We start from the raw sequence: 12362 nt of genomic DNA, 5'->3' as shown, positions 1-12362 counted from the left end.
GTATTAATGATCTTGGTAAAACACCTCCCACCATTCCCAACACGCTCCATAATGACCCCTGTTGTCTTTTGTCAAAAGGATGTCAGAAGGATTTTGACGAATCTTGATGCTAAGAAAGCACCAGGTCCCGATGGTATTTCTCAACTTGTTCTCAAAGCTGGTGCTCCTGAACTTACTCCTATTCTTTGCCACCTTTTTTCATTTCCTTATTCCAAAGGTGTTTTTCCTTCTACTTGGAAATTTGCTCGTATACAGCCAGTTCCTAAAAAGGGTGACAAATTCCTCCTATCCAATTATCGTCCCATTGCAATTACTTCTACTCTTTCTAAAGTAATGGAGAAATCAATTAACCGCCAACACTTAAACTACCTAGAAACCTTCCGTCTGATCAACGATCGCCAGTATGGATTCTGTCAGTGTCGATCCACTGGTGATATTCTGGCTTATGTTACCCATTTATGGACTAATTCAATGGAAAGGTTCGGTGAAACGCAAGTAGTTGCTCTTGACATCTCAAAGGCTTTCGATCGTGTTTGCATAAAGGTCTTCTAAACAAGCTTCGATCTTATGGTTTGCCAACTGTTTTTAGTAATTGGTTATCCAGTTTTCTCTCTGATCGCTCACTGAGGGTGATGGTAGATGGCTCTCTGTCTTCTAACTTCTCCACTAATGCTGGTGTCCCCCAAGGTTCAGTTCTTTCTCCCACTCTTTTCATCTTGTATATTAATGACCTTCTTCGATTGACTGGAAATCCTATCCATAGTTTTGTCGATGATAGCACATTGCATTCCACTTTCCATTTTGAGAAAACTTGCCCTGCTCAATCAGCTTCAACTTCTCGAAAATCTGCTACCAATTCCTTAAATGCCGATCTTCTGGTAATTCTCCAGTGGGGCAAAGACAACTTAGTTGATTTCAACCCTTCTAAAACTCAGTCTTGTCTTATATCTTGCAAAAACGATTCTTCTGCTCCTATGATTATCTTTAGTGACACTCCGATTTCTAGGCAAAATGATATATCTCTTTTGGGGATTACCCTGACTTCTAATCTCTCTCTCTTGGCACAAGCACATCACAAATATTGCTTCCTCTGAATCTAAAAAACTTGGTTTTCTCTTTCACTCACAGCATTACTTTTCTTCCAAACAGCTGTTCACTCTGTTCAAATCGCAAATCCGTCCTACCATGGAATATTGTTCCCACATCTGGGGCAGTGTCCTCAAAACCTCTGTCAGGCTTATAGATTCCATTCAGAAGAGGACAATTATGTTAATTAATGACTCCTCTCTAACAGAGTCTCTCCACTCACTGTCTCATAGATGTACTATTTCTGCTGTATGCCTTTTCTACAGATACTTCCATCGGCACTCTTCTTCTGAATTGGCTTCTATTATTCCCGCACTTTCTTTGAAAACAGTCCAAACACGTGCTGCCACCAGCCAATATCCATTTACTGTCCAACTTCAAACTCACAGAACCAACTGTTCATCTTCCTCGTTTATTCATTCATCTGCTGTTTTCTGGAACAACCTTCCTTCGTACGTATTTCCTGAAAATTACAGTCTGTAGAAGTTCAAGTCCAATGTCAACAAATATCTTTCTTCTTCTCAACCTCCAACCCAAGCACGGCACTAAGTACTATAGGTTCTAATACCTCTTGTGTTTGGAGGTTTATAAAAAAAAAAAAAAAAAACACCTTACGCTATCTGTTCGAGATATATAGGTTATGCTATTTCATTTCGACTACAACAGGCAACAAGCTCAACAATCAACCCCAAGGGCTTACATCTGGTGAGTACGGGCATATCACACCGAGGGTCCTGAGCTGGATATCATCATTCTTCCCTTTCTTAGTGATTCCTTTCTACTTCTGTCTGTCTGTCTCTCTCTGTCTCTCTCTCAGGGTTATTTAGAAATTTTTTTTTTGGCTGGTGCAGCATATGCCTCAGGCTTTCTTGTACCATATGGCTAATAATAATAATAATAATGACCTGTAGATAATCCATGAGGAAATTATCAGGAAATACATGAACCTAAGACAGGAGATCAAAGAGATGTGGCATATGCAACAAGTAACGACCATCCTGATCATCGTGTCAACTACCGGTATGGTGCCAAAGACCCTACATCAGTGGTTTTCAACCTTTTTTAATAACGGCACTCCTAAGTAATTCATTTTATTTTGCGGTACCCCTACTCAATTTTCTCAATATATATATATATATAATATTAAAAAATATATATGTTATATGATATTTATTGCAATAATATAATTATAAAAATTACATTTCATAATACAAATTATATATATATATATATATGTATATACAGTATATAATTTTATTCTTTATATAGAGGTACTAAGTAAACATCAATTATAGATCACCATAAAATTAAAACGATACTGTACACCTTTTTTTATAATGAAATAAACATAAATTAAAAAATAATAATAAGTTTAAGTAACTTAAACCCAAATTACATTGCACCGCTGGAATGTTGTTGTGGCACCCCGGTTGAAAACCACTGCCCTACATAATAGCCTAGCAGCAATAGGTCTCCCAGCCAACACCTACAAGGTACTTCAGAAAGTTGCAATTCTGAACACCTGTAAGATAGTCAGAGAGTTCCTCAACCAACAACGCCCTTCCGTAACCAGGTGGGCAGGAGCGGCAGTGCGTAGCACACGCTTTTTGATTAGACCGGGGTTCAAGCCCGTGACCACCAAATATGGAGGATATGCGGAAAGGTCAGGGAATGACCACCGCCTATCCACGGAGCAATATGGCCTTAGATGCTAATGCTCCTAAAAAAAAAAAAAAAACCAAATAACCAACCTCGAACAACAGTAACACCAGATATAACAACCACCACCCTGTGTACTTGGTAGCAATACCCGTCATAAAGTGGAACCCCCAATCAGGAAAAATAATACAAAGAGCAATAATAATAATAATAATAATACTGGCACCAACACTGGTACGAGCGGCAAGTCATAATTTATAAAAATCACTAGTTAAATTTAAAAAATAAGCTAACGCAACTAAGCCCATTTAATATATTTTAGAACACAATGTAGCATGTTAATTAATGAAGAATACGGTAAAAATATCAAATTTAACTAGTATGCCTAGGTGATTTAACTAGATCACCTTACATGTACCTAGTCTCCAGGCACTGCAATTTGCAGAACTTAAGCCTTTCTTTCTTAAGCCCTTTTCAGCAGCCAAAATATCGCTGTCTGTTCTCCTCTGCGACCACAGCACCTACTTCTCTAATTCTTCTCCTATTTCTCTTGACAGGAAATAAGTAAATCCCACATCAATACACTGTGATCACTGCCATCTAGTGGATCCTTTATGTGCAGATTCTTAACGCACGAAGAAGAGTCATTGCTGATAATCAGATCAAGGGTACTGCCTTCTCTTGTTGACTCTCTACCATGGTGGTGTAGAAAGAAGATATCCAATAAATCCAGAAACGCCTTGTTACTGCATGAATGACTAATCCAAAAATTTCAGTCAATATCTGTTAATTTAAAATCATTGGTTATAAGGCATTCTGATTTACTGGCCCACTCTATTTGTCTATATAGCTGTTGTTAGTTATATTCATTACAATCATTAGACCTATAATATACCTAATTGACTAAGGATGAGTACAAGTTTGATGATGACCAGGGCATGTTACCTCAAGAAGATAAAAATAAAATACGCAGACTGGCTGAAAAATGGCAGTGAGATTTAATACTGATAAATGAAAAGTATTACAATTGGATCTGAGTGATCTTAAATTAACATAACATCTAATAATTAACATAGCATCAAATATGTGCATGCAAGTGTTGAGAGAGAACAAAGAGAAGAGATATTTGCACGTGAATATATGTACAGATTCAGAAATGTACTATACCTTAATTTTCATTTTTCTGCCGACTACAAAATCTTCTCCTTCTTCAGATATATCTGCAGAAGAATCACGAAAACTAACATGATCACTGCCAGCATCATTTATTTTCTCAGGAAGGACTCCTGCTATTCTCCCTATCTCAACATGAAGTCTTCCTGCGACCTACAGTAAAGAAAAATACCCAAGTAATCCTTCATGGCATTTTCATTCCTATTACACTCAAAAGAAAGGAGCATGCAAAATATATGTTAATGAGCCAAAATGTTATGACCACCCATGTCTCTACAAGTGGATGCATCCCACAACACTTAGGAGTGATGTCACTGTGCAGCACAGCATATTTATTTATTTATTTCGTATGATGTGAGCAATACACGAAGGAACCAGTTTTTTCCTGCTTCCTTCATGTATCGTGGCCGTGAAATCCAACCGTAACCAGAGGTGCGGCACCATCGTGATATCCAAGCCCAAGGCGGGATTTGAACCCGCAACCTTTGGGTTGCCAGGCAGGCACTTAACCCACTTGGCTAGCCCGGTCGGCAGCACAGCATATATAATGATGGCATAGGTAGTGTCTGTCAGTTCATCTATATGAAGCCCATGCAATGGGGAAAGGGAAGGATCTGATGGAGTTTTAACTGGGAATAATTTGTGGTACTAGGCAGGGGCCAGTATTTTAACAACTGCAGTCACTGTTGGCTGCCAGAGGAGTCCTGTAGAAAGGTGTGGTGGGAATGGTCTCAAGAGGGATGCACACCTACCAAACATTCCAGGATGGGGTGACCACCACTGGTGACAGTCAAGGTGAATAGTGGTTAGTACAAGCAACCCCTGTATGACACGGTACTTCTACAACATGGTTTCGCTCTAACACGATTGATAAATTGTGGCAATCCTTGCACAACACAGTACTTTTATTTTCACGTTATTAAGTTTCCTCTTCCATTAAATATTCAATCATATAAAAAACATAAATAAATTTTCAGAAACTCATTACTCCATATTTCATTTGTGCATATTGTGTTTGTTGCAACTTGTGCATGCCGTGTTCTTTGTTATTGATTGTGTATCTTTTTTACTATTTTAAATTTTACCCCCCCCCCCCTAATGTCAGTGAACAGAAATGTCAACTAGTTAATATGTACATATTACAGTACGTATTAATTAAGCTATGTACGTAAGCATAAATTTATTTTTATTTTGCTAACAGGAAAATATTCTTCCTATTTTCACCTATCATTTAACTTTGTTAATTGGTAAGGTAATAAAGTTAAATTTGTGTTTTCTATCTAAGCGGGGGTCCGTTGTATTTTGTTGGGCAATCCCTAGCTTAGGATCGCCCAACTTGAGACCATAAAAAATTGTGACTTCGAAGCATGCAGAAGGTACACGAAATCTAGATGCTGCAGAAGAGATTGTGCTTAGCAGCAATGAAGAGGAAGAAAATTAAATGAGCATACATTATTCGACCTATAAGTATCACTGTTTGTAAAGTAAGATGTTTGTTCAGTCATCACTATTTGTTACTAATATTATAAAAAAAAGGTGTATTTTGTTAGCTTTTGGAACATAACCCTCCTTTTTGTACTGGTTGTTAGTCCCATATAACATGGTTTCGCATTACACGAGATTTTGTAGGAACCAAACTACCGTGTTATACGAGGGTTACCTGTATATACTGTCTGGGATAGCAGATGGCTAATGATCCCTTAATTAATGGTAGACTACAAACAGGGTACACAGAGAAATGTTTCTGAGTGCACCATCCAACAATGCTCTTGTGCAAAGGCCCATGCGGACCGACCATCATTGACATCTCTGCCTGCAGTGGGCACAGGAACACCATTCTTGGACATTAGATGACTGGAAAACAGTTGTATAGTCTGATGAATCAAGGTTCCAGCTCCATCATGCTGATGGACAGGTGTATATTCAACAGCAAGCAGGTGAACAGCTGCAATCAGACTGCACGATTCTATGAAGACATGCTGGTGGCAGCAGTATTGTCCATGAACCCATCCTGGTTTGGGGGATGTTTTCATGGATATCACTGAACACACATCCTCACCCTCAGATGCCTACCTCAGCATTGTTTTGGACCACATAGTGACTGTGTATCCAAATGGCACTGGACTCTTTCGATAAGACAATGCCCTGTGTCACAAGGCCTGCACTGTGCAGGAACTGCTCAAGGATCATGCCAAAGTATTCACATGCTCCCTTGGCCACCAAATTTCCCCAACATCAATCCTATTACACATTTGTGGGATACGGTAAAACACAGCATTCAACAGTCCACACCAGTGGATTCGCTCCATTGCTGAACTTCTGTGGGATTTTCTTCTGTCGTCTGGTCCAGGCTACCTGAGGACACCTTCCATGTCTCAATGCTATGCCAGGTGCAAAGCAGTTATCACAATGAAAGGTGGCCCAACATGCTATTAGGTATAATAATATTAATATTAGGTCATAATATGTTCATAATATGTTTTGGCTCATGTATAGATGCACAAAATTAAGAGATATAGTTTTAAATTACTTATTTTTTGTATTTGTTAATGAAATATTTATTCTTTTGAGCAGAACAATTTTCCAAAAAAAAAAAGCAGTACATGCTAACCTCTCCTTGCTGACTAATAATAGGAACATGATAATCCAAGGCCACATCATGGAACATAACCTCTAAAAATACATTGGCAACGCCTATAAGATTATGGTTTTCTTGGGATTCATAAAATGGATCCACACCTTTTGGAGAGCTATCTTCCTAAATAAAGTAAATGTTAATAATATATAACTACTTTTTTTTAAAACAATTTCAGTAATATCAATTATATATTCAACTATATTCAGTTCCAACTTAGTCATTTAAATGGACACGTATCTTACATTAAAGAGAATTTCGATTTAAATTATATAAAATTCTGCATACAGAATAATGGATAATATGCCACTGTAAACACAGAGTTTGTGTGTTTACAGTGGCATATTATCATACCATATAATATCATAAAGGGGCAGGGCACTAGAATAACTCACTCAGAAAACCCTTGTGCTTCCCACTGAGACCAACTCAGTGGGAAGCACAGTTAACAGAACAAAACAGTTTTAAAAAATTGTAAAATAGCTTAAAAATCAATTAAATCGTCCAAAATCACAGAGTGTGATTTTGGATGATTCGACCTTTCCCAGTCGAATTTATTGTAACAAAAGAGACATATCTGTATTGTTTAATGTTATACTAATACCTCTTTTTAGTTTGATGGCACTGAGGAGTGGCCGCTCTGAGTTATATTGCTCTAATCCTTATTATGCAGTAGCACGTTTGGATCCTACTATATTTCCAGTGGCCAGGTGCCTCTGTGAAAGACAACTTGTTTACAAGCTGTCTTTAGCCCTTAAATGTACATTTTTGGGGTTAGTTTCGATTTGTAAGATCTAGTGGTAGGTTGTGATGTTTTAAAGTTGCATTTTGGTCTTGTGAAAACACGTGATATGGAGTGAAAACACCGTGTGTGCATTAATTCACCAAACAGTTTTTGCTATGCTTGTGGACAACTTAAAGTGAAGTCACAACGTTGATCAAACATAGACAAAGTGAAACAAACTTATTATTTTTATTTTGGTTGTCATGTGAGCGACCAGAATAAAAGGGGCACCGCATATGTGCTGTATAACATGCTATGTAAATCTGACTGAATGGATGACGCAGAACAATTCTAAAATGCCTTTTGCTGTTTCGACGATCGGGCGAGAACCAACGTCACCTCGAAGGTTGTTATTTCTGCCTCACAAATACTAAGGGGTTTTCAAGGAAAAATAGAGTTAAAATAAAATTCCCCAACCTTCCATCTGCAATAAGACCAGTGCTACATACACCAGAACTCCCTATTCCTCTACCTAGTTGTGAAGAAATCACTATTCCGGAAGAAGAGCAAGAGTCACTAGAGCCCATACTTGCCCCCTCGACGTCTGCCGATCCTAGTTACAATCCTGAAAATGACAAAACCCCAAGCTTAATTGAGCAAAGTGAACTTAATGATTTGGTTAGGGATTTAAATATTTCAAAGCAATAACACAGGCTGAGCTATTAGGATCTACTTTAGGTGCATTTTGGCCTTAGTAGCCCTTGCACCAACAAAGAACAACAACAGGATCTACTCTGCACCAGTGGAATTTGCTGGTAAAAACCACGAGGATTTCTGTGTTTAGAAACCAAAATGAAAAGTTTGTGGGTTATTATCAAATGGAAGGTTTTCTTTGTGTCTGCAAAGATGCAAATGGTTTGACGGATGAACTAGGGTTTGAATGCAATCCTGAAGGATGGAGATTATTCATCGATCCTTCTAAACTCAGTTTAAAAGCAGTTTTGCTAAACAATGGTAATATCAAACCATCAGTCCCAGTGGCTCATTCGGTGGTTACGAAAGAAACTTATGATAGCATGTAATTGCTATTAAATGCCTTAAACTATAAGAAATATTGTTGGAAAATCCGTGGTGATTTAAAAGTAATCGCTTTGTTGCTTGGACTACAGGGTGGTTTTACTAAGTATTGCTGTTTCCTGTGTTTATGGGATAGTCAAGCAGTAGATCATTATATTGTGAAGGAACGGCCCATCAGAGAAGAATACATTCCCAGGAAAGTCAACATCAAATGCATGCCTTTAGCGAAACCTGAAATGGTGCTTCTCCGGCCTAAGCTGGGTCTCATGAAAAAATTTGTAAAAGCTCTGGACAAAAATAGTGAAGGTTTCGAGTACTTATAAAGCCAGTCTCCAAAAATTAGTGATGGAAAGTTGAAGGAGGATATATTCGTAAGCCTACAAATTAGACGGCCTTTAAAGGTTGAAATCTTTGAAACTAAACTTAACGACGCTGAATTAGCTGCGTGGAAATTCTTCAGAGCTGTTGCTAGTGGGTTTTTAGGGAATAAAAGAGTAGAGAACTATAGAGTTGATAGAAACATTGTTGCATAACTATCAAAACTTAGGATGCTGAATGTCGCTGAACATTCCCATACACTTCCAACATTTGCACACTGGACTTCTTTTCGGATAACTTGGGATCTGTCAGTGACAAGTAGGCAGAACGATTTCACCAAGGTATCCTATGGATACCTTGTCAGTTACACTATGGAGCAGAGGTATTAAAGACGATGGGATCCAGCAATGATGGGTGACTATTGCTAGTTTCTGATAAGGGAGAACCGTTCTGCTCATAAGTGGAAAAACTGTAACTGTAAGTAGTACGATTTCCTCTCTTTGCCTCTACTTTTGTCGGTTAATTGCTTACTTAAATCCAAATAGATGTTTATAAAGTTTAAATATGTTATTTTTTTATCCATTTCGAGCATTTACTGGTTGTCATTTCTATTTTAAGAAATTAATTTACAAGAAAAGTCAAGTACATTTAGATAAGTAAAAATTCACAATTTTTGGAAAAAATAGCACAAAGTGATAACATGAAAATGTGACATGCTATGAAATTTCTACTGCCATTTTCGTTTTCAGCACGTGCAATTTAGCCAAAATCAGTTGATTTCGTTTATGTTAAAAAAAAAGTTTAAAATTGTTGACTAGTGTTATCAAAGGAAATTTTTTATTTTTTAATGCGCAAATTTTAACACTTTTTTAACACGTTACTTTCAATGAAATAACATTTTTATTAATTATGTTCCGATTACACATTTGTGGGAATATAATTTTAAAAAATCAAGGCCCAAAATTTCATATTAAAGAATACAAGAATAAGAAAAATAAAGAAAATATGGTAAAGCAAACATTGGTAGCTGCAATGCTAAATGCACATTTACTACCATATGGTGCTTGAATAAAGTGTACTGAAATGAATTAAGTGCAGAAAGGCCAAGCCAAGTAAGATGAAAATACAAAGAAAAACAATACATAACTACAGCAACAAAAGTTAGAAACATACACACATAATTGGGGGGGGGGGCATAAGAAAACACTTTTGGGAGCAGAGACTAAACAAAAAAGCTGCAAAAGTGGCCACAATGCTCCTGACAGGGTTCTAATGCAATTATGCTCTGAATATCATAAAATTTCACTTCAAAAACAGGTCTAGTAAAGCAGTGTCTATATTTAGGAATGTAGAAAAAGTTTCAGTAACCTTCAACCAAAAATATTTGCACACAGATACGTTTTACATTACATGGCCAGGAGTAGTATGGCTGCTGTTGAGTTAAGAAACCTCTGTGAAAAATGGCTAACCAGCTAGTTTTAAATATAAATAAAATTCTGTATATTGAAATATTACTATAATGAAGCCATATTTGCCTCACTGTAACCACATCAAGATCTGGTTAGAAACCTATTTTAAATGGGGCAGTTCATGAAATGCTTCATCTTAAAATAATACCAGTCCTTTAAGAATTAAAATATTTCACATCATTAATAAATAAATTTATGTGTACTGTACACAGGCAAATATAGGCTTACATTTCAGTAAATAATTATAAGGTTAGAAACAAAGGATATGAATAAATCTAAACAAAACAATGCTCACAGATTTTAGCATACAAGTTTCAGATCTTGCAATTCTTGCTACATAATATATTTTATCTTGTTTCCACTTAATACTTATTATATTGTATTGTACATGGTGATTATTTTAAATACAAACCTATGAAAATGAGAACAACTTTTAATAAAAGACTGTTAGAAACATGAAATTTACTATATTCTTTATTCTGTGCAAGGTGTTAATATCTGTTGACAAACTGTAAAACTACGAAATGCATATGAACAGGGTACACAGTAAATGAACATGGTGTTCAGCATAGAGGGGTGTGTGTGTGTGTGTGTGTGTGTGTGTGTGTGTGTGTGTGTGAAATTACCACTAAACTGAGTCATTTAAAACTACTCAACATGATTTTTGTACGCAATTTTGAAGTCACAAGGTACAATCAAAATCTACAATATAGAAGCTTATGAAAATGTTTTGGGGAAACTGAGAATGTGAATGGTGTGAGTCCTGTTCACACACTTACTGTTAAAACTGAGTAATGTTTAACTTAGGTTAGGGAGAACCTAGCAGAAAGTCTTCAGAAGTCACTATGGAGGCTTGTGCAACAAATGGGAATGTCATATGGCAGTTATCATACAGTGGTGAGGAAATTAAAACTGTTTCCAAACAAAGCGCACTGGAGAATGGTAATAAATTAAGTGCAGCTATCTGTGTACAGTTTAACTGCTTAAAGGACCACACATCACTCTTAGATGTTTCATGGTACTTACTGTCCACTTTTTCAGTGACTGAACTGCTGTATTTACCACACCATCATCTTTACACACAAGAAGTACTGTACTTCAACTTGCATAGAATGTAAACTGTCTTAAATTTCTTATAGATGCAAAACAGCTTTAAAAAATTAAGGACAGATTATACAATACACAAGATGAAGTACATACCAGTTCTTTATTTCACACTATTTTCCATTTCAATTTACCTACGCACCTATTCTACTAAAAGAAAAATGTGCATGTTATGCAGCAACTTTTGTCACCAGGGTATGGAAAATGAATCCATTATTTATAGCCAAATTTACAAATGTCCTGTGTAACCTGTGTAAAATTGTGTTTCATCAGAATCAGGGTAAGTATAATATAATTCCAAGTCCCCCATAACTGCAACAGCAGCACTGACAGGACAACCAACAAAGCACCGACCAACTTAAGCTTCATAGGCCTATTTAGTTTGAAATTTATGTTATGTTTATGAAGGGTTTCCACCAAAATCTCAATGTTAGCCTATAACAAAAATGATCAAACACAATTATTATTTCTATTTTGGATCCTACTTGGGAGATCAAGACAGAAGCTAAGCAACATATCACGATATATAAACCTCACTGAATGGATGAAAGCATATATGCATACTGTTCACTTTCCCTTGTATAGAATGAGCCAAAAAAACTATAATGAAAACTGCTATTTCTGTCTTACAAAAATTTCAGGATTTTTCAGGGAACAGTAGAAATAAGACCAACCAACCAAATGCTGCTTCTGCAATGAAGCCAGTCCTGGATGGAAAATGCCTTGTATAAAGTGCTCCTGTACAAAAACATTTTCCACTGTACAAAGACCAGTTAGTTGTTATGCTCCAACAACTAACTAGAAAAGAGCTTTCCATTTGTAAAGAGAGGGAATCTAATGGAAGATCTAAGTTATATTTCCACACAGTAGAAAATAAACATGCCAAGTGAGCTAATGATCCAATATACGATTTAAATCTATTGATGCAACAGAAAGAACTTTTGGAATCAAGACTGCAAGAATGAAATTTTCAGTTGATGGTGCAAAAATTTAGAAGAGATATAAAAAAGTGAGCACATTTCATGACATGCAGGATTACCTTTGTGCCAAGATATAAATGGATTGATGGAAGAGAATTGGTATTTGAACAAAAAAGACAAAGAATGGTGGCTATTCA

The 12362-nt window shown here is 36.6% G+C and overlaps 1 protein-coding gene across 1 annotated transcript in view; it reads right to left on the bottom strand.

The window, feature by feature from the left end:
• Positions 1-12362, bottom strand: part of Khc-73 (Kinesin heavy chain 73) — a 959680-nt gene that overhangs the window by 374069 nt on the left and 573249 nt on the right. Inside the window, exons 20-21 of the mRNA XM_090386270.1 lie at positions 6530-6676; positions 3913-4071 (exon numbers count right to left, since the gene is read on the bottom strand). Of these exons, the coding sequence (XP_090242396.1) occupies positions 3913-4071; positions 6530-6676 (306 nt within the window). The remainder of the gene's footprint in view (positions 1-3912; positions 4072-6529; positions 6677-12362) is intronic.

Source organism: Mastigoproctus giganteus, chromosome 12 (genome assembly GCF_048544385.1).
Source record: "Mastigoproctus giganteus isolate SK-2022 chromosome 12, ASM4854438v1, whole genome shotgun sequence".
Lineage (NCBI taxonomy): Eukaryota > Metazoa > Arthropoda > Arachnida > Uropygi > Thelyphonidae > Mastigoproctus > Mastigoproctus giganteus.
Note: the sequence above shows the minus strand (reverse complement) of the source record. Positions and strands in the feature narration are given on the sequence as shown.